Source organism: Ursus arctos, unplaced genomic scaffold (assembly GCF_023065955.2).
Source record: "Ursus arctos isolate Adak ecotype North America unplaced genomic scaffold, UrsArc2.0 scaffold_3, whole genome shotgun sequence".
Taxonomy (NCBI): Eukaryota; Metazoa; Chordata; class Mammalia; order Carnivora; family Ursidae; genus Ursus; species Ursus arctos.
In genome coordinates this window covers 59,806,334-59,832,750 of record NW_026622985.1, presented here as the reverse complement: position 1 = coordinate 59,832,750, position 26,417 = coordinate 59,806,334, and the positions used below count along the sequence as shown (strand labels likewise).

The 26,417-nt window shown below is 38.9% G+C and overlaps 1 protein-coding gene and 1 non-coding gene across 3 annotated transcripts in view; one reads left to right on the top strand and one right to left on the bottom strand.

The window, feature by feature from the left end:
- The first annotated feature begins 670 nt into the window (after positions 1 to 670).
- NT5C3A (5'-nucleotidase, cytosolic IIIA) overlaps positions 671 to 26,417 on the top strand; it is a 48,152-nt gene continuing 22,405 nt past the window's right edge. Inside the window, exon 1 of one of the 2 annotated variants that reach the window (XM_026508932.4) lies at positions 671 to 899. In XM_026508932.4, coding sequence (XP_026364717.1) covers positions 762 to 899 — 138 coding nt within the window. In that variant the 5' untranslated portion in view covers positions 671 to 761. The remainder of the gene's footprint in view (positions 900 to 26,417) is intronic. The other variant, XM_026508951.4, reaches the window with a different exon arrangement.
- LOC113267517 (U6 spliceosomal RNA) lies at positions 9,415 to 9,517 on the bottom strand. The gene has a single exon (XR_003320838.1). It is a non-coding gene; the product is annotated as a U6 spliceosomal RNA (small nuclear RNA).

Below are 26,417 nucleotides of genomic sequence, written 5' to 3'. Positions count from 1 at the left end.
TTCACCTCCTCACCAACACTTGTAATTTTTTTTATAATGGTTAGCCTAATGTGTGTGAAGTGGTATCTCACTATAGTTTTGATTTTTATTTTCCTGATGGTTATTGATGTTGAGCATCTTTTCAGTCTTTTGCCCATTTTTTTTTTTAATTGGGTTGTCTTTTTGTTGTTGAGTTGTAGGAGTTCTTTAGGTATTTTGGATAGTAACCCCTATCAAATATATGGTTTGCAAATATTTTCTCACCTTCTGTAAGTGGCCTTTTTACTGTTGGTTGTTTCTTTCGCTGCGCAGCAGTTTGTCACAGCACATATTACTGCTAACGCCTTCTGGGGGCTGTAGTCCAGAGTGGCTGAGGAGGGTGGAAGGCGGAAGACGAAACACTTTCTGCTTGGGTCTGGTTGGAATCAGATTTCTACTGTAAGGAGCTGGAGTGAACCTCTCCCTGGTCCTCATTAGCACACAGATAATTGATACCATTCCCTTTGGGGTCCTTGGACAGCTCCTCAGAAGTAGGCTCCGAGGAAGGCCAGCCCCACCTCCCCCTCGACTGCGGGCGCAGACCACACCCCCACGCCTTTCCCTCGCGCGTGTCATCGCTTGGAGGTGGGGCTTTCCATGAGGCGGGGCTTGTGCAGGAGGGGCGGGGTGGAGGCGGGGCTGCTGCAGATCCGCCGCGGGGCAGGGCGTCCCTGCTTTTCTACAGACCGCAGCAGTCCAGCGACCTCTTCTTTTCCGGCCGGGAGTCGCAGGATACCCCATTCATGGACCGGGCGGCTGTGGCGAGGATGGGCGCGGTGGCGAGCGCTAGTGTGTGCGTTCTGGTGGCGGGGGTGGTGCTGGCCCAGTACATATTCACCTTGAAAAGGAAGACAGGGCGGAAGACCAAGATCATCGAGATGGTGAGTGCAGGGCCCCGCGTCCGGAGCGCTTGATGGGCCTCAGGGCGTTCCATCCGCCCTTACCTTTCCATGCTGGCGCTGCTGGAATGCAAAAGGCACACTGGGGACCCATTCACCCCGCGAGCGGCAACACCGCCGGCGGTGACCTGGTCTGGACCCTCCGTGGTGTCATTCCTCTATCTTTTGTTGTGTCTTCATTTGAAACAGAAAAGCAGCAAGTAGGTGATTCGGAAACCAGCCACCTCCTGCAGCAAAACCCGTTCCTCAAGAAGTAAACGGAATGTTCTAGGCTGGGTTGCTGCCTAGTTCCTGCAGCCAAACGGTTGTGACTAATCCAATTCCAATAGAGTTGTTTCGGCACCCTGGCTAGAATGAGTTAGATTATGAAAAGGTGTAACTTCTTAGTGGTTGTAAACCCAGTTGGCGTTCAGAATAGTTTATTTTGTATTTGAATGTTATTTCTTGTCTCAAACTGCCAGGAAATATCTTTGTGTTCGTTTTCCCCCCAAACCTCTTGCATAACAGTATGTTAGAAATTTAAATTTTATTGTAAGAATGTTTCAAGAATCCTATTTAAAGTATATGATAAGCAATATTTGCTTCAAAGTTGGGGATGTTTTTAATTTTGTTTTGGTTTGCTTTTAGTTGTTGTTTTAGTTTAGTTTTTTGGTTTTGTTTTTTAATTAAAACCCACCTATAAAGACAAGTTACTCATGGAGTTGCATTCTAATGTGCTTACTGGAGCATAAGCTCATGTTTACTCCCAGTAATGTGCTACACACATGAACACTTGGGGTCAAATATTTATGAAAAGTAAGTTGACAGTCTACCACCATACTAAATAATATCATTTTAGGTTCATATACTTAGAATACTCAGCCTCAATTATGTTTTCATTGATCAAAGACACGGTCCTCTTGGTTGCTGTTGGCCCCAGGTTGAATACAGAAATATTTCCCCATAACTAATAGTGAAAGAAATGTTAACTCCTGTGTCTCATGCCAGTAATATTCGTAGGTTTTGTTTATTGCTAGATTAAATTATTCTTGGATTATTATTTTTTTCTCCCCTCTGTGGGTACAGCTGCAAATATTTTTATCTCAGAAATTTCATTTTGTTTATGTTGCTGTCTTGCTTAGAGAACTTAAGTGGCTTCCTTTTGCCCCAAACCAAAAATTTCTAATCTTTACTTGGAGGGGGGAAACCAACTAATTGCCGTACCTCCCAATGTGTACTTAAACTGTGGATTAGTCCATTATATCACTTTTCTAAACCAAGTAGAGTTAAAAATCAATTCTTTCATAAAATCCCACAGTGATACCATCCTAAAAACAGTTTGCCATCTTTGTGAAAAATAATGAAGGCCCATCAGGCAGGCCAACTTTACTTATTTGATAGAAATCAGTCAATCTTTACATATACATATGTATACATAATGTTATATTAACACTGATTGTGATATATGTGCAGCCTGCTAGTAGCTTTTAAAAGAAAAAAAGTCCAACAAGCTTTATGTTTTGTTTTGTTTTGTTTTTTAAAGATTTATTTATTTATTTTAGAGAGTGGGGAGGGGTAGAGGGAAAGGGAGAGAGAGTATTAAGTCAACTTCACACTGAGCATGGAGCCCAGATTGGGGCTAAAGCTCATGACCCTGAGATCACAACCTCACAACCTGAGCCAAAACCAAGAGACGGGGCTCAACTGACTGCACCACCTAGGCTCCCGAGCTTTATGTTTTTAACTTGTAATTTTAATAGGCTGCTTCTTCAAATGGGATAAACATTTAATTGGGGATCTGAAGACTTGGGTTCAAATCCTGGTTTTATCTCTTTTAATAACCGTGTGTTAGGGGGCACGTTTTGCCCATTTCCCACCCCCTCGTCCTAACCCCCACCTTAGAGAACCTGTACGAACCTGTGAATGTCCAGTGGACATAGCTTTAAACTGGTCACAAGTAATGGAACCAACAGTAACTACCTAAGCAAGGTGGGCCTGTTCATACTGTCTTGGTAAACAAATGACTTCTGGCGCTGGGCTTAGATTATGCACTGCTTTAAAAGTTTTGAATTAAAAGACACAGAAGTGTGGCTGGTGGCATGTGCATGCTACAGCTGAAATGTCCTGTAGAGCAGCAAGATAAATATACAGAGGAAGCCTGTCAGAAGGCATGGCTTAAGATGTTTAGAGCTCAGAGGCACCTGGGTGGCTCAGTTGGTTGAGTGACGGACTCTTGGTTTCCGCTCAGGTCATGATCTCGGCCGTAGAATTGAGCCCCTCAGCAAGCTCGTGCTTAGTGGGGAGTCTGCTTGAGAATCTCTCCCTCTGCCCCCCCACCCCTCTTATGTGCTCCCCTCTCTCAAATCAATCAATAAATCTTTTTTTAAAAAAAGATGTTTAGAACTCAGAGATAAGCCATTTTTCATAGTCTACTGCATTATTAAATTTTTTTTTTAAAGATTTTATTTATTTATGTGACAGAGAGACAGCCAGCGAGAGAGGGAACACAGCAGGGTAGAGGGAGAGGAAGAAGCAGGCTCCCAGCCGAGGAGCCCGATGTGGGACTCGATCCCGCAATGCCAGGATCACGCCCTGAGCTGAAGGCAGACGCTTAACGACTGCGCTACCCAGGTGCCCCTAAATTTTTATTTTAGAACAATTTTAAACTAACAACATAATTAAGCAAATAAGTAGAGTCCCAACCAGTTTCTCTAATTACTAACATTTCATGTTAGTATGGTACATTTGTTGAAATTAATGAACAAATATTCATACATTTTTAAATTTCCCTTTGTTCAGATTTCCTTTGTTTTTACCTAATGTACTTCTCTGTCCTAGAGTTCCATCCAGAATACCACATACATTTAGTCATCATGTGTCCTTATCTCATCTTGGCTGTGAGTTTCTCAGATTTTTCTTGTTTGTTGTATCTGTGATACCATAAGAAATATATATTTGGTATTTGTCCCAGGTTCCTGCCATACAGCTCCTAAAACACTTGGACTCTGGGAAGTGTTAATAGTGTCTTTTGTATGCTAATGAGATGGACTGGTAGTTGGGGGCCCCAGGATGGCTTCAAGAGGGGAGCTGGTTGCCATAAAGATTAAAGCATGATAAGAGGATTAGGACTTTCAGCATGTACCCCCCCCCTTTCTTTGAACAAGTGTTGGAGTTTAAGCTGATCACCTGGTCAATAATTTATTTGATCAATCTGATCTACATAACAGACCTCTGTAAAGACCTCTAAAAGAGAGCTTCCAGATTTGTGAATACCTTGAGGTGTGGATGGAGTGGTGTGTTCTAGAGAGGATGTGGAAGCTCTCCACACCTTCTTCTATATCTTGCCCTATGCTTCTCTTCCATTTGGCTGTTCTGAATTGTATTCTTTATATGAAACCTGTCATAGTAAGTAAAGCACTCTCCGGAGTTTTGTGTTCTTCTTAGCAATTATGGAACCTGAGGAGGGGGTTGTGGGAATCCTCAAATTTACAACTGGTCCATCAGAAGTATGGGTGACAACCTGGGACTTTTGACTGGCATTGGAAGTGGGAAGACTTGTGGACTGAGTCCTTACCTCAGGGAATCAGACACTAACTTTAGATAGTGTCAGAATTGTATTGAATTATACAAAGAGTTGGAGCATGATTGGTGTGAGGTGTGAGAAATGTGTTAAATGTAAAACATTTGGTAATATCTGGCTCATAGTAACCGCTTATTGAATAGTAGTTGTAATTATTGTACCAAAACACAGAATATCAGCCACTCTCATATTTTTCCTTATGAACACTGGTAGGGCATAGTTTTTAACCACTGGTATTATTTCTCTCAACTTTCTCTCTCCTAAGCCTTCATTGTAAAAATTACTGTAATTAGGGGCGCCTGGGTGGCTCAGTTGGTTAAGCATCTGCCTTCAGCTCAGGGCATGATCCCGGGGTCCTGGGATTGAGCCCCGCATTGGGCTCCCTGCTTAGCGGGGAGTCTACTTCTTCTTCTGCCTGCTGCTCCCCTGCTTGTGCTCTCTCTCTCCCTCTATCAAATAAATAAATAAATAAAATCTTTAAAAAAAAAAACAAAAAAACACCTACTCTAATTATCCCCAGTAAGGATGGCTTGCAGTTTTTGTAAACTAGACCAAAAAGATCAAGATTGCCAAACGTGTATAGAAGTTATACACATACTGTAGAATTTTGCACAAGTGAAATTAGTATTTGGGATAAATTGTATTTGGGAATGAATTTCCCCAACCTCTCTTAGATTCTCGCAAGTTTCAAGTCCTTCGTCATTGCCATTGACCACCAATTATCACTTGCTATTCAGTTTAACTCACCATTCTAATCAAATACGCCTGCTCAGATGGGACTTGTTCCCTGTGTGGCCTTTTTAGTTACTCTTAGTAAAAAAGATTCTGGAGCAAAGCTTGAGCATTTATTGCTAGTTTCCTTCTCGGCAGAGAAACCCACTTCAACACAAAATTTAGGCTTTGAAGAATGAGGTTCTGAGGGAGGGAAATGTAATATATATAAATATATAGTCTTTCATACAACTTTCTTATATTGAATGATAATGACAACTTTAGTGTTTTTTTACTTGGTTGATTTTTATTCATGGGCATTGCTTCCATATTTTATTCTATTCAGACAGCATTTATCTACTTTCAAATTAATTTAGCTTAAATATAAAAGCATTAACAATACAGATCTTCCTTGATTTACGATGGGGTTATGTCCCTATAAACCCATCATTAAGTTGAAAATACGGTAAGTCTGTAATGCATTTAATACACCTACCAAACATCATAACTTAGCCTAGCCTCCCTTAAATGTGCTCAGAACACTTACATTAGCTTACAGTTGAGCAAAATCATCTAACAAAAGCCTATTTTATGGGGCGCCTGGGTGGCACAGCGGTTAAGCGTCTGCCTTCGGCTCAGGGCGTGATCCCGGCAGTATGGGATCGAGCCCCACGTCAGGCTCCTCCGCTATGAGCCTGCTTCTTCCTCTCCCACTCCCCCTGCTTGTGTTCCCTCTCTCGCTGGCTGTCTCTATCTCTGTCGAATAAATAAATAAAAAATCTTTAAAAAAAAAAAAAAAGCCTATTTTATAATGAAGTGTTGAATATCTAATGTAATTTATTGACTACTGTACCGAAAGTGAAAAACAGAATAGTTGTATGGTACAGAATGGTTGTCAGCGTAATGGTTGTTTATCCTCATGATTGGGTGGTTGACTGGGTGCTAAGGCCGGTGCCAGTGCCCAGCATCAGAAGAGAATATTGTACCATACATTGCTAGCTCAGCAAAAGATCAAAATTCGAAGTATAGTTTCTATTAAATGCATGTCACTTTCTCAGTGTCGTAAAGTCAGAGAATTACAAGTCAAACCATCATAAGTTAGGGAACATCTAATAAAATCGTAGGGAAATAGTAGGAACTATAATTTTTCCTCATGAAAGAAAAACCCAGTGCTTGAAACTAAAGAAAGCTAAGTGTTAGTGATTAAAAAAAACAGCAATGTACAAATTTAAGTACTAAATGTGGCTTATATAGAGAATTAAAAAATGTATGTGATCAACCATCTGGGCCTTAGGACAGCACCAATGAAACGCCTTTCTATTTTCTGGATACAAGATGCAGTCACTTTTAAAAGGGAAATTATTTTAAAGTAAAAACATTTTAAATATGTGTATATGTGTGTTTATGCACACATATGCTATTTATAAGAATTTGTTTTATTCTTTCTGGATTTTATTAGGAGAAACTTTGCAAGGTTTTTTAAATTTATGTTTTAAATTTATGAATGAACACTAGCTTTCCTGTCCTACAGTTATTAGCCATAGAACCTCTTTCCTGCTCCACGAATCTGTTTTCCCCACTGTTTCTCTTTAATCATCATTCTTGTTAGATAGGTTAGCCAAAAGTGTGGGTTTTATTTGTTTTTATTAAATTTTGTGTTTGGCTGTCCAAATCTACATTGGTCTCCTTAGTACAGTATCTTAGAATTTCATGTTCAGTTGTATTAATTCCAGAAACTAATCCAGAAAATTTATTGTCTTTTAGGACAGAAAATATAATGCCCTTAATATATTGATAACAAGTCAACCAACTTTTCCAGTTATCAAAATCCCATAGGTTTAATTTGTGCTTTGAAGTTGTTTTAGAAAGCAGACAATATATTTTATTTTTTAATCCAAGGTATTAAAAGGTTGAAAACTGACTTTTAAATTTAAGTCCCATCTATGTATGTCACTCTTCTGTTGCTGTTCAATTAAGTTGAAAATAGACCTTTTCCTGGGGAGTTTAAAAACTTAAATAAATTACATTCTTGGAAGAGGATGACTTCATTTAGTTATTAGACTATTTAGTGAATAGAGCTGGCTGTGGAAAACAAACCTTTCTAGCCTCACATATAGAACTGGAATTACAATCTTTAAGCTAGAGAAAGATTAAAGGTCTTATTATGAAAAATGGAATTAAACTTGATTTCTGTGATCTCTTCTAAAGCTGTGACTAGTAGGTGGAGTCCACGTGATGCAAGGGATATAAATAGAACACAACTTTATTTTTCTTTCTTGTGGCCCCTTTCAGATTTATTCATTGGTGGTATTCTTTCTTGCCGCTGGTGAAAATTCTGGTAGGCCTGTAACTTTTTGCTCACTCTCAGACTGTAAAAGACAGTCTTTTAAAATCACAAGCAGTCAATCTCATTTCTGTAAATATCAGTGTCTAATCATGTATTATGCATGATTTTGATGTTAATTCTGTGGTGAGACTTCTAGATGAACATTACTAGTACCCACCAATATTTTTAGCTCTTCTCCCCTTCTTGTATTTGGGCAAGCTTTGCTATTCTGGCCAATAGACTGTCTGGAGATGGTATGGCCACTTCTGGGCCATGTAGTTATGAAAAGGGACACAGCTGTCCATAGTCTTTTCTGCTGCTGGAGCAAACCCTGAAGCATCATGATGACAAAACAGCCTGGAATACTGAGCCAATACATGGAGGACAGCTGCCCTGGAGAGTCATCTGAACACACATTGGACTTTGTGTGAATGAAAAATAAGCTTTTTTTGTGTTAAGGAACTGAGATTTTTGTGTTGTTACTGCCCCATAACTTATCCGGACTAACACAAACTTCTTCCCTACCCCAAAGCTATGGCTTACTGCAGGTGGCGCCTCTCCTCCCTAGTTAGTGGTGGCCAGTGATCTGGGATGAGAGAGCGTCTCTTTCCCTACTGCTGCTGTTTCCTCCACCAGCCATTGCTTCACATTTTGGGGTTAATAGGGTAGGAGGAAGGGTTTATTTTACTGAGGAAGTAAAGAAATGAGAGGATTTGTTTTTTAAGGTTTATTTATTTTAGAGAGAGAAAGCACGAGTGTGAGGCAGAGAAGCAGAGGGAGAAGGAGAGAGAGAATCTCAAGCAGACTCCCCACTGAGCGTGGAGCCCCACATAGGGCTCAGTCCCAGGACCCTGAAATCATGACTTGAGCCAAAACCAAGAGTCAGACCAACTGAGCCACCCAGGCACCCCTTTTCTTTTCTTTTTCTTTTTTTCTTTCTTTCTTTCTTTTTTTTTTTTTTTAAGATTTCTTTATTTGAGAGAGAATGAGTGAGTAAGAGAGAGAACACAAGCAGGGGAAGCAGGAGAGGCAGAGGGAGAAGCAGACTCCCCACTGAGCAAGGAGCCCGAGGTGGGGCTCAATCCCTGGACCCTGGGATCATGACTGGAGCTAAAGGCAGACACTTAACCGACTGAGCCACCCAGGTGCCCCAGGTGCCCTAGGCACCCCTTTTCTTTTTAAGATTTATTTATTTGGGAGATAGAGAATATGAGCTTGTGGGGGGAGGGGCAAAGGGAAGGGGCTCCTCACTAAGTGAGGAGCCCTGTGAGGGGCTAAATCTCAAGACCCCAAGATCACAACCTGAGCCAAAACCGAGTCGGGTGCTTAACTGACTGTGCCACCTAGGTGCCCCCAAATGAGAGTTCTTATTTGACTGGTTAGGTTTGTACTCCCTGGGCCTGCAAGACATTTAAAGTTGGCTTTCTCTTCTTTCATTGTAGCCCCATAATATGGGCAATTAATTTTTTTGGCACCCCACTCCACCTCATCCTGATTTTTTTGGAGTGATCCACTCCAAACAGGCTCTTGCCTTTGAAGTCCCTCCCTCTCAGGTGGCTCTTGTGGGCTGGACAGAAATAGGTTTCTGGCTGGTTCCCTCCTATGTGGGAACATTCACTTATTCCTGGCTCTGGCAGACTCTAGGAGTACAGGCCATTACAACAAAGCCACTTTTTAAAAATTTCAACTTTATGGAGTTATAACTGACAAAATTCTAAAATATTTAAAGTGTACATTGTGACTGGATGTACTTATACACTGTGAAAGGATTCTCCCATCTAGTTAATTAATACACCCATCACCTTACATATTTAACTTTGTGTGTTTGTGAGAACACTTAAGAACATTTAGGTTCTACTCTCAGCAAACTTCAATTATACAATACAGTGTTCTCAACTATAAAAAAGATGGAACACTTCATGAATTTGCATGTCATCCTTGTACAGGAGTCATGCTAATCTCCTCACTGTTCCAGTGCTAGTGTATGTGCTGCCGGTGGAGCATAGCAGAGCCACTCTGTCCCACTGAATATCCTTAGTAGCTTGTATCAGGCTTCAGTCTTCCACAGAAAACACATTTCATGTTCTCTGCGTGACCCCATGAAAGGCCCTTCTTGCTTGGTGAGAAGGTAGTGCCCCACTGTACCCATTCCCTTGGAGGCAGAGGGCATAGCAACAACTCTTCCAGACACCCTCTTCACTCTTCACCCTCTGTATTCTTTAAGTGTGTAAGGAAGGGCCCGGGAGTCATGAAGCCAGTTCTCTCTTTTTCTTCCCTCACCTTAGTAGGATACCCATCCCTAGATTGAACTGAAACAGGAAGATTCCTAATTTAACATCTCTTACATAAGTTTAACATTCTGTGAATTTTTTTTTTAGATGTTAATCATTGTTATGAACTGAATTGTGACCCCTCAAAAGTTCTTTTAGCTGGACTGAGAATCAATTAAGAAATCAATTGATAGATTAACAGGAGAAAATCAAATTTAATAGCATACATATGGTAATCCACACACACATGGAAATTCCAAAGACAGAGAAAATGAGGTCTCTGTCATTCTGAACTAAGGAGAAGAGAGTAGGGGTGTGAGACTTGAGAGGAAAGGAATGCAGTTCATAGGACAGTAAAAAGAGTAGATGTTTGCCCAGCCATATAGTTTGGTCACTCAGGTAAAATGTATCTCTCCTTATTCTGGGAAAGACCCCCACTTTAGAGTTCTTCTAAGTAGTTAAAGGATGGGCAAAAGTTTCTCTGGGGCCCACAGGGTCTTCATTGTCTTCAGTTCAAAATAATCTTCATGCCAGAGTGGCCCATCTTGGGGCAGCCTACCCGCAGCCCCTACATGCTTTTGAATGATAAGCAAGCATTCCCTTCTCTTGAGTCTCAGCCTGTGTGTTCTGTGTCCTCCGTGGCTGGTCCAGCCCTCCTGTAGGCGATATGACCTCCATCTAGTGTTCAAGATAGACACTGGCTTCACTCTCGCTAGAAGCTCCCCAACCAGTTAAAATTACCATTTTTTTTAAGATTTTATTTATTTGAGAGAGAGAGAGAGTGAGGGGAGGGGCAGAAGGAAAGGGAGAGGAAGAAGCCAACTCCCCTCTGAACAGGGAGCCCAGCGTGGGGCTTGATCCCAGGACTCTGGGATCATGACCCCAGCTGAAGGCAGATGCTTAACTGACTGAACCACCCAGGTGCCCCCATTTCTAATTTAAACACATCTCAACTTTTTATGGCTTCCTTGTAAACACCACAATTACTCCTTACAAGCTGGTGCTGTTTTTGAAACTGGAGTGAGTTTCCTTTCTGGAGATAACTTCTAACAAAAACCCCTTCCTTTCTTCTATTTTAAGATAACATCAGATGTTCTCTGGGTACTATACTGAGTAAGTGGAAAGCCCACTATTGAGTCTATATTTAGAAAAAGGAGGGGGCGGGGAAGCAAGATTTAAATACAACTGCTTAAGTGGCTCAATGCTTTTACACAGGCTTTTAAAAATATTTCTGTATCCCAACTTTAATTTATATCAGCACTCAGATTTATGACCTTTGAGGACCTGTTTTTAATTCATTTGTTTTGTAAAGCATATTCCCCGAACTCCTGTGGCATTTCCTGATGATTTTTCATAAAGTAGTAGTTTATACACTGTCTTGTATTGTTTACTGTTATGTGTGTTCTTTAAGGGTCGAGATTGGTACATATTTCGTTGTCTTTTATTTTTAAGATTTTTATTTATTTGAGAGAGCATGCACATGGTGGGGGGGTGGCAGAGGAAGAAGCAGGCTCCCTGCCAAGCAGGGAGCCAGTCACAGGGCTGGATCCCAGGACCCTAGGATCATGACCTGAGCCTAAGGCAGACACTTAACCTACTGAGCCACCCAGGCGCACCCTTTGTCTTTTTTATTAGTTGCACCAAGGAGAGACAGAGACCCAAAATCAGTGTCTTTAATAAACAATAAACATTTTGTTTTTCTAATATAAAGAGATGTCCAAAAAATAGGCAGTTGCTGGTATTAATTAGGGAGTACAAGGATATCAAGACAGAGGTCTTTGAAATTCTCTTGGCTTTTCTCATGGTCACAAAATGGCTGTTGCAGTCCTGGCCAACATGTCCATCTTCCAGGGAGGAGGATAATCAATTCAGTAAAGCAGAACTTTCTCCTCACATGTCATTGGAGAGAACAGTGTCATATAGCCACCCTAACTGTGAAGCTAAGGAATTTTTTTGGCTGAGCAACTGGCCACCCTCCAACAAAGCTGAGATTCTATTAGTAGGAAAGAAAGGGAGGAATTAGGTAATAAGCGGTCTACCATGCTATACCACAGTCCTATTCCTTTTCCATATAATTTGCCTTTCAGTAAATTCATTTAATATTTGATCAAATAAAAGCACATATATATAATCTGGTATTACTGGTGGTCAGTTGGCTGGTAGAAAAATAGAGCATTCCAACTGTTATAAGTCCTTGGCAATACAACAGTACAGAATACAGCTCGGAATAGCTTTGCCCTTCTGCCCACCAAAATAAATTCATTCACACCTGAAATACCTAGGTCTTCAGTAGTTCTTGAGACATCACCACGGCCTTCATACATGCGTGAGATTTAGAGGCTAGTCTCACAATTATGTGTCACAACTAGCTTAAAAGCTAGAGTCCTAATGATGTGAAATGTTGGGATTCGAAGAGAACGGTCAAGAAAGAATTCTTAACGGGCGCCTGGATGGCTCAGTTGTTTAAGCAGGTGCCTTCGGGTCAGGTCATGATCTCAGGGTCCTGGGATTGAGACACACATCGGGCTCTCTGCTCAGCGGGGAGTCTTCTTCTCCCTCTCCCTCTGAACTCTCCCTCGCTGCGCACGCGCTCTCTCTCTAATAAATTAATTTTTAAAAAATATATTTTTAGGGCACCTGGGTGGCTCAGTCAGTTATGCATCTGCCTTCGACTCAGGTCATGAGGTCCTGGGATCGAGTCCCACATCGGGCTCCCTGCTCAGCGAGGAGCCTACTTCTCCCTCTCCTCCCCCCTCTTGCTCTCTGTTACTGTCTCTGCTCTCTCTCAAATAAATAATAAATAAAGTCTTTAAAAAAATTTTTTTTTTTAAATTCTTGAGGCATCTTCAGTGCAAAAAGGGTGGCTTTATTAAAGTACAGGGACAGAACCCATGGGCAAAAAGAGCTGCACTGGGATTGTGAGGAGTGACTGATTATATACTTTGAAATTGGAAGGGTGTTAGGGATAGCATAAGTGTCTAAGGAGTTTGGAAGCAAGGTTTCCAGGACCTTGAGGGAGTAGCTGTTGTTAGGAAAAGGTCATTTACTACTGTCTTAGTAAAACCTTGGTCATGAGACCCTTCAGATGTATATCAGTAGGCCATATGCTTACAGGATGATGGCTAACATATATTTTGGGGGGATAGAGTTAAAGGAAGTTTCCAAAAGGATTTTCATATATTAGACTTTCAGGATCCTGAAGGTTGGGCTAATGACAATCTAAGGTTGCCTTTTGCCTTTAGCAAAGAATTAACATTGAAGTAGTTGAGTTCCTAGAAGAAGATCACCCTGCCTGTCCCAAGTATTTGTCAATGGGCTGTAAGTTATAAGGAAGTTTATTTTTTTTTCTTTTGCTTTGCTTGGTTCTCCACATCATTAACAGTACTTTCACAATGAATGAATATAAATGTGAGAGAGATCTCAAGGAAAGGCTATGTGAAATTCAAAGGAATAGGAGATTACACTGGGTAATGTTTGATGGCTGTGATGTTTGAAGGATAACAATCATGATTGGTCAGTCTAAATAAAATATATTGTAAAATAAGGGGAATATATTAAACTCTTAGCATTGGCAAAGAATATGTTCAAGGTCATCTTGAATCCCCAAATTTGCAGGTATGGAGATATTTGTACCAGACATATGACTTTTTCTTTGCAAATCACATTTGTCATGTTTCCTGTATATTATCCTCATTCAAGTTTAATTGTATTTTCTGTTTTTATGGTAGCCAGAGTACTTCCTGAAACAGCTGGAGTTTTCACAAATTTTTTTCTTAAGTTTTTTGTTGTGAATTCATTTACGCAACAGATGGAGCTACCCATGAACCAGATACTATAATATTTTTTGTTTGTTTGTTTTTGTTTTTAAGTAAGCTCTAGGCCCAGCGTGGGGCTTGAACTCAAGACTCTGAGGTCAAGAGTCACATGCTCTACTGACTAAGCCAGCCAGGGGCCCAATATTCTAGTATTTTTAATTTATCCAGGAAGACTCTTTTCTAGGTAAAAATCATCACATGCTTAGATCCTTTTACTTTAAGCCCTCTAGGTGATTCCAATGAATGCTAAAGTTTGAGAACCATAGAAGAATTCAGATTCTTGTCCAGCAAAATTACAAAGTTTACAAAATTTGCTTTAAAAAAAATCCAGTTTAATTGCTCACAAATAGTCAAAATTGGAGGCTGCCAAACACTGTGGAGAGAGAAATCTGAATGATGAGGATATAGAAAAATGGGCACTTTTGTTTACTCTGTTGAAGGCGGTATACACTTCGGTTAAATAAATCATAGTGCATTGGTTACACTGTGGTGCATTTGTATAACAAAACATTGTGCAGTAGGGGCGCCTGGGTGGCTCAGTCAGTTAAGTGTCTGACTTCAGCTCAGATCATGATTGAAGTAGGAAAGACATCAGGGTTCCAAGCGGATGGCCAAGAAAGAATTCTTGAGACATCTTTCGTGCACAATGGTTGTTTTATTGAAGCACAGGGACAGGACCCATGCGCAGAAAGAACTGCATTGAGATTGTGAGGAGTGAGTGACTGTATACTTTCAAGTTGGAAGGGCGTCAGGAATAGCGTAAGTCTCTAAGGAATTTTGGAAGCAAGGTTTCCAGGACCTTGAGGGGCTAGCTATTGTTGGGAAAAGGTCATTTATTACTGTCTAATAAAACCTGAGTCATGAGACCCTTCGGATATATATTAGTGGGTCATATGCTTGGGGGATGATTGCCAACACATATCTTGGGGGATAGAGATAAAGGAAGTTTCTAAAGGAATTTTTATGTTAAAATAGACTACAGAATCCTGGGGGTCAGGCTAAGATTGCCTTTGCCCTCAGCAAGGTATTAACATCAAGGAAGCTGAGTCCCTACAGGAGTGTCACTCTGCCTGTTTTAAGGACCTGTCATCGGGCTGTAAGTAGTAAGGAAATTTAATAATTTTTCTTCTGCCTTTGTTTCCCACGTCAGTGATCTCAGGATCCCTGGATTGAGCACTGCCTCAGGCTCCCCACTCAGTGGAGAGTCTGCTTGTCCCTCTCCCTCTGCCCCTTCGCCCCGCTCGTGCTCTCTCAAATAAATAAATTAAATCTTTTATAAATACATGTATACAAGAAAGTAAATCTAAAATTACCATTTTAAAAAGTTCAAAAGATGGTTAAATAGGGAGAGAAAGCACGTTGTAGAACAGTTGTGGATCCAAGAGAGATACACATGTATGTGTCGTATGTCATTGGAAATTCTTGAAAAACTCCACTAGAAGCTCTTTGTAGTTGCTACTAGTAATGGTGGAACTTGGGAGGATGAGACTGGGGAAGGAGATTTGTACTTTTTTATCCTTTAATGTTCCGCACTGTTTGAAATACCATGAGCATGTGTATTTTTTTAAAAAACAGTTAATTGAAAGCAACATTTTTAAAAGTGTGTTGGGACCACATTGTAGAAACATCTGTATTATTATTAGTGAGGTGTTTGGAATTAACTTGCTAAAGAGCCTTTGAGAGTATTATATTCATTTTTAAAAAGTGGTAAGATCTGGAATGCATTTTAGTTGCTTAATCTGGTAGCTGAAGTACACTAAATTAGCATAACTAGAATCAAGAGGCGAGGAGTGTGAGGAAGAAATAATTTTCCCTTTATCTTTCTAAGTTCTGTGCTGGGGACCCTATAACAAAAGAGAATTAACAAGAAAAAACAAGTTTTATTAACACATATACATGAGAGATGCCTTGGAAAAAGTGAGTAACTCTCTTAGGTGGTTTAAAATTATACCATCTACAGCTATAAACAAACAGAAGGGCATGGAAGAGGCCTGTTGTTGGGTGGGAGGAGGAAAAAGATGGTAAACCTGAATGAGAGCTGGTAATGCAGATTTAAGTGCTTTCTCTCCATTGATTTGAGTTTGTGGTGCTTTCTTCATTTTTTTCTTCCTTTTTTGGTACAGAGATGGAGGCACACATAGAAATGGAGATTTCCTTTATAAATGTAAATTTCCCTTGCGAAAGGGAACTTCCACTCTTTTGAGGGCTTCTCCTGTGTCTACTGTTTCTCTGAAATAATCAGCTCAAAATAATCCTCATGCCAAAGAGGCATATGTTGGGGTAGCATTCTGTCACTGGAGGAGCAGGACTTGAAATAAGCCTGGATTAAAGAGAATGAAGCCCTAGACTGCTGTGGGAGTTGGGGAAAGAGGATAGGACATTGATGGATCGCAGACGTGAAATCTGTAGGATTTGGAAGGGAAAAGGATTTATAACCCCAGAATAAGCCATCTTCTTTTTTCTTTAGCTAGAGATGGTACTTAAGATGATAGCTTGACCCATTTCAGGGAGTGACTCCATTTTCCTGGGTATCTCCCATGTATTCAGGAGGGATGCATGTTATTAAATTTGTGTTTGTTTTTTTTCCTATTAATTTGCCTTTATTGTAGGAGGGTTTCAGTCAAAAACTAGAAGGGTAGAGGAGAAATTAATTTTACTCTCCCACAGATTTTATAATTTTTGCAAAGTGTCTTAGATTATCCTTAATTCATCATAGCAGTTTGAATGTTCCCTACAGTGTATGTTAAATCATTTCCATAGATTTCTCTTCTGTTTGCTTTTAAAGTAATTCAGACATCACATTTAGAGTTGCTGAAGTAAGCTGATAAAGAATCTTAAATCCCATTTTAACCTTATTCTCTTTTAAATTAGGGGTTGTAATTTATCTCTTCAGTACAGTAACTTGTTTGAAATCTAATCTCATAAACCTTACGTGGGGTTCCTCCCCCCGCTTTAAAAACAACAGTAAGGGAAATCTATATGATTCCATTTTTGTGTCAGCAGGTGGCAGACTTCTCTCTGCTCTGGCTCGGTGCTAGCTTTCTCAATTACCTATCTTGTTTATGCATTTTTATGTTTACTCTCACTGTTGCTTCAACCTGAGGGGAGCAGAATTTGTCACCCCACAGTGTGCCACTTTGGTATGTGGATTATTGTGAGCTGAAGGCAATCAAGACCCAGAGCGGTCTGGAAGAGCTTTTTACCTCCCTTTTACCTGCCTAAAAGAACTTAGAATAGGAAGAGAGAGATTACTCTTTTATCTGAGAAACTTACCTGCATGAAGGCAAACATTGCTCTTCTCATTTCCCTGGAATTGCCTTCCTCCCCTTTGTAGCCCCAAGCCTCTCCTCCTTTTTCCTTAGCTCAGGATGGTTTATAAGCCTCAATTGCCGGACTGCCTTTGGGCCTAGTATTTTGTGGGTTCCCCTATGTGTGAAATTAAGGATTTCTTTTCTTTTAATCTGTCTTTTTATTATGGGATGGATGGCCTCAGCAAAGAACATAGAAGGGTACAGGGAAAATTATTTTTCCTCCCCTAAAACCATTGATCTATAAAATTTAATCTATAAAATTTAAACCAACTTTCACAGTCTTCTGTTGTTACAGATTTAAATGCCATGGTCTATTTTTTCCACGTGTGTTATCTTCCTCATTTTTCAAGGTGCTAATAGATTACAGCATTGTTTATTGGTTGATTGGAAGGTTGCTTAATTTGTTTGGCAAGTTCCTGCTTGTGAGTGGGTGGAAGTAGATAGTCACATGTGGGTTGCCGCAAGATCCTTCCTGTCCCCACTTTATCTCTGAAGCCTTGTCATGGCACAGCCCTCTCATTTATTTTACCTCAAATGCCCCACTCAGGGCCTGGGTTCAGAACACCATCATCCCCCCCCCTCAAAAAATCATTATCTTCTTATACAGTCTTCTCCCAAACAGTTTATCTAGATTTCTCTGTCACAGTGTTCTAAGGGAATAAGACACTTGATCAATTTTGATGGAAAGAGGAAGAGTTTGAGAACCTAAGCATTACAGCATAGTGAAATGTTACAAAATAAAAACCCATTGAAGTCACATTAAGAAAATGGGGAAAAAGAAAACAGGGGGCTACACTGGGACTAAAACTAGAAAACAATTAGAAACTGATTGCCATTTGGGGTGGTTGGGCACTTGCCCTATTAACTGTTAACCAGGGGAAAGGAACTAAAATCTTGGGGTGTCTACTTATGGCCAGATTCACTGTGCATGACCTTATTTAATCCTTAAAAACCCAGTTCAGTTGGTAAATTGTCATAATTTTTATTAATTTGCTTAGGATCTAGCTTAGTAAGTAGCAGAGCCAGCACTCAGTCCAACTTTAGCTCTCTCTGAAGCTTTTAAGGAAAGCATGCTTCTCAGTTGGGAACAACAATTGCTTTAATGAAGTGTTACTGTGTTGCTGATCTTTAAAAATTTTATCTCTTGAGGCCCCTGGGTGGCTCAGTTTGTTAAGTCTGCCTTTGGCACAGGTCATGATCCTGGAGTCCCAGGATCGAGCCCCAGAGTCAGTGCTCCCCGCTCAGTGGGAAGTCTGCTTCTCCCCCTGCCCCTCCCCACTTTTATGCTCTCTCTCTCACTCTCTCAAATAAATTTTAAAAACCTTTAAAAAATAATAAAATAAAAATTTAAAAAATAAAAATTTTATCTCTTTCCAAGCTAATTAAATATTTTGTTCTATTTCATTTTTTGTGCACAACTATGTACCATATATGTGTATGTATGTGTGTATATATATCTATAATATGATGTATATATAGAGAGATATCCATGTGTATGTATATAGTTTTGTCACAAATCCCTAGTTTTGGTAGGATGGGGAAATCTATTTCGTGTTCCATAACTATCCAGTTACTCTGTGCTTTGTAAGTACTGTGGCTTATATAGTAAAGATAAAGTAACTTCTTTCATAAGTTACATAATTGATGGTTTGAACTCTAGACTATCTTGTCAGGGAATGAAGTTATACGATATATAATGTTTGAGAGTTTACTAGTTGGTGAATCCTTGCTTCTGACTCAGCCCTGCCACATTCTGATGGTTTAACCTTGGACAATTTCTAAGTCTCAATTTCCTGTTCTCTATAATGGAGAAGATTCACCCAAAAAATCTTCTGCCCACTGTTTCTTTCAGGTTATTATATTAGGAATATGTTCTGTCTTTGTGTTTGTATTTTTTATTTCACTTAGTGTTTTAAATAATTATATTTTAGGGAGAATTCCAACAGTATATTCCAAGTATCTATGTGGGTTGTTAAGATTAAAAAAAGAGATGATATGCATACAGTCTCAAACTGTTTACCACATAGTATTCAGTAAATGTTAATTCTCTTTTCTTCTACTTTCTTGAAACAAACCTATTCTTTTCCCAATTTTCTTTTATTTTTTAAATTTATTTATTTTTATTTAAATTCAGTTAACATATAATGTATTATTGCTTTCAGAGGTAGAGGTCAGTGATTCATCAGTCTTATATAACACCCAGTGCTCATTACATCAAGTGCCCTCCTTAATGCCCATCACCCAGTTACCCCATCCCCCACCTCTCCCCTCCAGCAATCCTGTTTGTTTCCTATACTTAAGAGTCTCTTATGGTTTGTCTCCTCTCTGATTTCATCTTGTTTTATTTTTTCCTCTCTTCCCCTATGATCCTCTGTTTTGTTTCTTAAATTCCACATATCAGCGAGATCATATGATAATTGTCTTTCTCTGATTGACTTATTTCGCTTAGCATGACACCCTCTATCTGGTTCCATCCACATTGTTGCAAATGGCAATATTTTATTTTTTTGATAGCTGAGTAATATTCCATTGAATATATATACCACATCTTCTTTATCCATTCATCTGTCGACGGACATCTGGGCTCTTTCCATAGTTTGGCTATTGTGGACATTGCTGCTAGAAACAGTGGGGTGCAGGTGCCCCTCCAGATCACACTACATTTGCATCTTTGGGGTAAATACCCAGTAATGCAATTACTCGGTCATAGTTTAGCTTTATTTTCAACGTTTTGAGGAACCTCCATACTGTTTTCCAGACCAACTTTCTTTTGTACATGATGTTCTAAGAGATTCAGATTAAGTAGTGATTTAACAATTGTCTCTAAACAATATTCTCTTTGAGCTCTCAGGTTTGGAGATCAAAGAAGAATGTCTAGTTAGAGCATCATACATCCTTAAAGTTAAAAAGATTGGGAATGGAGAGATATCCCGCATTATCCCAAATGTTGAGTAATAGTTTTGTCCTTTTTTTTTTAAAGATTTTATTTATTTATATGAGAGAGTGAGAGCATGAGCAGAGGGAGAGGGAGAAACAGACTCCCCGCTGAGCCCAGAGCCCAACATAGGGCTCCACCCCAGGACCCTGATATCATAACCCCAGCCAAAGTCATACTTAATTAAGCCACCCAGGCGCCCCTGAGTAATTGTTTTTAACCAGAGTACCTAGCACTCTGGGGCCTAATCCCTGCCTGCCTGCTATCATAATTTGTAGATGGTTAAATTGACCTGAGTAACATAATTACAAACTTGGCATATATAATTATATTATTTTCAGTTACTGAAATTTAATTTTGCTATAGTCGTATGGGAAACATGTTTTTTTGTAAAGGATAAAGCTTCTGTACACATTTAATTCATTTTTTAATCCCCTCAAATACACTTAAAACAAGCACAGATCAATCATATGATTCAGTATGGATTTTTAAAAAAATTTATCCATGGGGTTCATGCATGTGGATTTCGAGTCATTTGACTCAGTTTTAGGGAAGTTTTGATAATTAAAGACTCAGGACTACCTGTATTAAGATACAACTTTTTGGGGGCGCCTCGGTAGCGCGGTCGTTAAGCATCTGCCTTCTGCTCAGGGCGCGAGCCCAGCATTCTGGGATCGAGCCCTGCATCAGGCTCCTCCGCTGGGAGCCTGCTTCTTCCTCTCCCACTCCCCCTGCTTGTGTTCCCTCTCTCGCTGGCTGGCTCTATGTCAAATAAATAAATAAAATCTTTAAAAAAAAAAAAAAAAGATACAACTTTTTGGAAATAATTTCTCCCTTTTTATTTACCTATTTTAAGTTTCATTTTTCCCTTGATTATTTTTTGTTTCTGATATAATACATGCTGATATAAAAATTACTAAATCTAGATAAACAGAAAGATGTGATCTGCAATTTTCACCACCTAAAAAATCATATTTTAGTAAGTGTACTCCATTGTTTTTCTATGCATGTAACTGGAAACTCCCTAATTAATACCAGCAACTGCCTATTTTTTGGACATCTCTTTATATTAGAAAAACAAAATGTTTATTGTTTATTAAAGACACTGATTTTGGGTCTCTGTCTCTCCTCCGTGCAACTAATAAAAAAGACAAAGGGGGCGCCTGGGTGGCTCAGTAGGTTAAGTGTCTGCTTAGGCTCAGGTCATGATCCCAGGGTCCTGGGATCCAGCCCTGTGACTGGCTCCCTGCTTGGCAGGGAGCCTGCTTCTCCCTCTGCTACCCCCCCACCATGTGCATGCTCTCTCTCTCAAATAAATAAAAATCTTAAAAATAAAAGACAATGAAATATGTACCAATCTCGACCCTTAAAGAATGTGTTTCCAGATTACCTTCTGAAAAGGTTGTACCAATTTACATTTCCACTAGCAGTATATACAAGGACCTAGCTCCCTGTTTTCCTGGGAATAGGTATGTTTTTTTTTTCTTATTTTTGCCAAATGATAGTTGTTTTTTTTAAGTATTCATTACTTTTGAACTTGAACTTTTAAAAATAATCGGCTATTTATTTTCTTCTTTTCTGAATTGTCTAAGTTCTTTTTCTTGATTTGCAAGGGCTTTTATAAAATGTTCTTAACTGTAGAAATATGTTAGAAATGTATTTTTCCAAGGTTTTTTATTTTCACTTTCATGTTCGAGTAGTCTATGTATGATCCTCCTTTCAAATCTTTAAATGGCTGCTATTTCTACTGCTTCATTTTAGCTAAGTATAGCTGAAATACAGTGTTATATTAGGTTCAGGTATACAACATAGTGATTCAACAATTCTACATGTTACTCGCCATGATAAGTTCAGTCACCATCTGTCACCATATGAAGTTATTACAATCTTATTGACCATATTCGCTGTGCTCTACTTTTCATCTCCGTGATTTTATTTTATAACTGGAAGTTTGTACTTCTTAATCCCCTTTATCTTTTTAGCCCATTTCCCCACCCACCTAAATGGCTTCTTTAAACATGTACTAATACTTTATAATGTTTTACAGAGCTTAATTTGTATATGACTCCTCATTTACACATTATGACTTCACTCGATATCCAGAGTGGGAGGAGAATATAGCATATTGTTTAAATAGTTCGTGTAGCTTACTCATTAGTTTATCCTCCCAGACAAAGAATGAGGAAGGCTACTCCAGAAAATGTCGTAAGGTGGAATTTTGCCTCAACAGATAATTTTCATTTTACCTTCATAAACATGACTTAACATATGCCATGTCCATTTCGTCAAAAGATATAGTAGCATTATATACCCTTCTGCTTTCTTGTATTTTGGCACATGTAACCTTTTAAAAATATTATTTGTTTCCTTCTGTGTATAATATAGATTTATTACAGAAAATTTAGAAAATACCAGAGCATGAAGAAGAAAATAGAGTCACCTGTGACCCTTTTATTCCTCTCTGATGACTGTTAATTGATTTTTATAATATATTTGATTCAGCCGTGTTCAGTGTTTATCTGTACTATTGAATTTAGTTTGTTACTGGTTTATTACTTAGGAATTTTATATCTATATTCATAAGTGGACTTAGGTTATGTTTCCTCTTTTTGTACTATTTTTGACAGGCTTTGTTTCAGGATTTTATACTAGTTAGTTTCATAACTGTAATTGGATAGTTTAAACTCTTTTATTGTGCTGTTAAACAGTTTATCTAGCATGGGGCCATCTGTTCTTTAAAAGTTTGAAAGAGTTCACCAGCATGACACCTGACCATAAAAAGCACTTTGAAGGCCATTCTCTGATAAACCTATTTTTATAAGTTCTCTTCTGATGAGCACACATTCTGTCGTTGGACATAATATATGTTACGAAGACTTTGCACAGGTTAAACTAAGTACTTTGGTTTAACATACTGAGTTTATTAATATTGAAGGACATTTCAAAAGGACTATATTTTGTGGTTTCTTCTATTTACATACTTTTAAAACTCAAGTTATCACTTATCCTCCATGTAGTTTCAAGTAATTCTTTGCTACAGGTTTTTCATTTATGAACTTGAATCTCTTTCCAAATAATTTACTTCATCATTTTCTTACCTTACTATTTTTTTGAAGATTTTATTTAATTATTTGAGAGAGAGAGAGCGCACGAGCAGGGGGGAGGGGCAGAAGGAGAGGGAGAAGCAGACTCCCTACTGAACAGGGAGCCCAATGTGGGGCTCTGTCCCAAGACTCTGGGATCATGACCTGAGCCAAAGGCAGACACTTAACTGACTGAGCCACCCAGGTGCCCCATTTACCTTACTATTTTTTAAATGAGTTTATCTGGCATAGCAAAAAGAGGATAGTAAGTTAAGTCTTTGTACTCCCCATTTAGAGGTACTGGATATAATATACCAATAATAAAATCTTAAATAGCATAACCATTTTTGCCATTTTTAATATGACCCATACCAAAATAGCAATCCTAAACAATACTGTTTCTTTTCAACAGACAGAATACCAACTGTGTGATATGGAAGGAGTCCAAAATTAAAACAAAGTTTTTCTTATTCCATTTCAGGCACAGAGATCCAGATATAATAAAATGGAAACAATTTCAGTTCTAAGCATCTTGAAATATTAGAACATAGTGCATTTGAAAGGAGAGCTAGGAAAGACTCCCTTCGTTTATGATATTGTCTTACATCCAAGTTTCTTGAACTTGACCTACCTATTGCAACATAAATGTAATTTCCTGTAAAGGAGTTTAAACTATAGAATTTATTACTTTTTAAGTTAAAAAGATATAAACTATGTTCAAAAACTTCATCTGAGTTTCTGAAAATTAAGTTACTCAATCCTAGATTGTTGGAGATTTTTTAAGAAATGCATTGAAATTAAAACCATAGGTTTTCCTCAGGTTGCATATATGTGTACAAATTCATAAATGCAGCAGTCAACTTCACTAATAGTCACCTAGCATAAGTTTTTGGAATGATTTTAAATGAGAAGAAACTTACAGAAAATCTTTGCTTCCTGTTCATTTCCGCAAAATGTAATAATTCATTGTTCCGTCTCGGTTTTTGCTCCTTAAACATTTAAAAACATATTCATATAACTGTAGGAAACAAAATGAGAGTTGCTGGAGGGGAGGTAGGTGGAAGGGAGGGATGGGGGTAATTGGATGATGGGCGTTAAGGAGAGCACGTGATGTGATGAGCTCTGGGTGTTATATGCAACTGATGAATTACTGAACTCTACATCTGAAACTAATGATGTACTATATGTTGGCTAATTGAATTTAAATTAAAAAATAATTTTAACAAATCATACTCATATAAACATTAATAGCATCTGTTTCAATTTTGTTTTGAACAGTCACAGTGGTGTAGTTGACTGTTGTCTTCATTAGAGAAGTTTTAAGAGAAGTCAGATGCCTAGATGGATGTTTTGCGTGTTTAAAAAATCATCTTTCTGTATATAGCATACAGCAATTACAGCAATTAGCAGGAACAAGTTTTGCAAGAGTCCTTATAGAGTATTGCACCTCACCTCCTACTGAATGGTTTCCTTATATGAATTTTTTGTTTTGTTTGGAATAATTTCCTAGGGTGTCAGTCAAGTTCAGATTGAAGTTTAAAAATACATTCCATATGGGGGCGCCTGGGTGGCATAGCGGTTAAGCGTCTGCCTCCGGCTCAGGGCGTGATCCTGGCGTTATGGGATCGAGCCCCACATCAGGCTTCTCCACTAGGAGCCTGCTTCTTCCTCTCCCACTCTCCCTGCTTGTGTTCCCTCTCTCACTGGCTATCTCTATCTCTGTCGAATAAATAAATAAAATCTTTTAAAAAAAATACATTCCATAGCCAAATAATAATTGGATTGTGGTAAGCTAACTGAGTTAGCGGTTAAGTCTTAGATTGGGTAATTGAGAAATAAACTATCCTTACTACAGATTTTATGTAGAATTATGAAGTGATTTCTTTCACATGCAACTATTAATTAATGTAGTACTTTTATTCTCTTTACTTCCCTGCCCCCAGATTAAAGGAAAAATGAATGAATCAATCAATAAGTTACTAAGGTTTAAACTGATAGATTTGATTTTCTGTGGGCTTTTTGTTTTTTCATTATTTCAAAATTTTGAGAAACTTTTTAATGGCAAGATATGAAGTGATCATTTTTAGCTTTTCAGGTTGATTGAATAATTGACAGTGTCTAAAGCGTTCTCACTCGTTCCTCAGAAGTACAAATGGATATCTCTTTCTCCATTGATAAAGCCAGCCAGTTACAGTGTTATAAGGGGAGAAAAATATTTGAGTCCTGTATGAGAACTTCTCTGCTCTTTGGCCTGTCAGTTGTAGGTGTAGTGTTTCCTTTCAGAGCCTAATGAGTGATTTCTGTTTCTATGACCAAGAGTAAAGAAACTCCCAGGCAACAGGGGCCAGTCATTGAGTCCAGAGATCACAGTTCATTGTGCTGCTTTAAAAGCCTCCCTTTACAATTTCTTGCTTCTAAATCCTTGATATTCCCTTTCAAAAACAAAACAGAACACAGTATCTTAGAGCTATTTGAAACAAAATTCATTTTCTTTTACTCAGTACTTTGCTTGTATTTGTGTCCTTGTTCTTTTCTCTTGGCAGTTTCAAAACATAATTCTTACTCACAGACCATTTCTAGCCCTCTCATGTAAGTAATGAGTATATTATTGCCTAGAAACAGCATGATATAATAAGAAAAAAAGTCACTTAAGTAGTAAGTAACTTCTCTAGACCTTAGGTTCCTTGCCAGTAATAAGGGGCGAAATATTCTCTTTCTCATAAGGCTTTACTGAATAAATAGAACATATTGTCGGGAAATAAGAATATCCTGTCCTCTCAGAGTCCTTCTAGCTAGAATAAGAATCAAATTGACATGAGACAGATTAACAGGAGAAAAATCAAACTTAATAACATACATATGAGGAATCCACAAAGAAATTCCAAAGACTGTCAGGCAAAATTAGGTATATGTCATTCTGAACTAAGAAGAGGGGGGTATAGGGGTCTGGGTCTTCAAAGGGAAGGAATGCAGTCCTCAGAAAGAATGAAAAAGAGTAAATGTTTGGTAAATAAATATTTGTTAGGTCACTTGGAAATGGTAGGACAAAGAGAGGACTTTGATCAAAGAGGCCTTGCTAGGTTCTTCTCTGCACTATACCTAATTCATAGCATAATGTAGTTATCTATGGGGATAGCTCTCTTCCTGGAGCAGGGCCTTTATCTAAATTCTTTTTAGGCAGTTGTGGAGGGTGGGAGGGTGGGGTAAGGAGCTTTTCCTAAATATGCTGGGTCTTGCTTGCTTACTCAAAATAATCTTTATGCTAAAGTGAGCCATCTTGGGGCGCCTGGATGGCTCAGTGGCTTAAGTGTCTTCAGTTCAGGTCATGATCCCAGGGTCCTGGGATCCAGCCTCTCATCAAGCTCCCTCCTCAGCAGGGATTCTGATTCTCCCTCTCCCTCTCCCCTTTCCCCCACTGCTATGCTCTCTTTTTCTCAAATAAACAAAATCTTTAAAAAAAAAATTAAAAATTGAGCCATCTTAGGGCAGC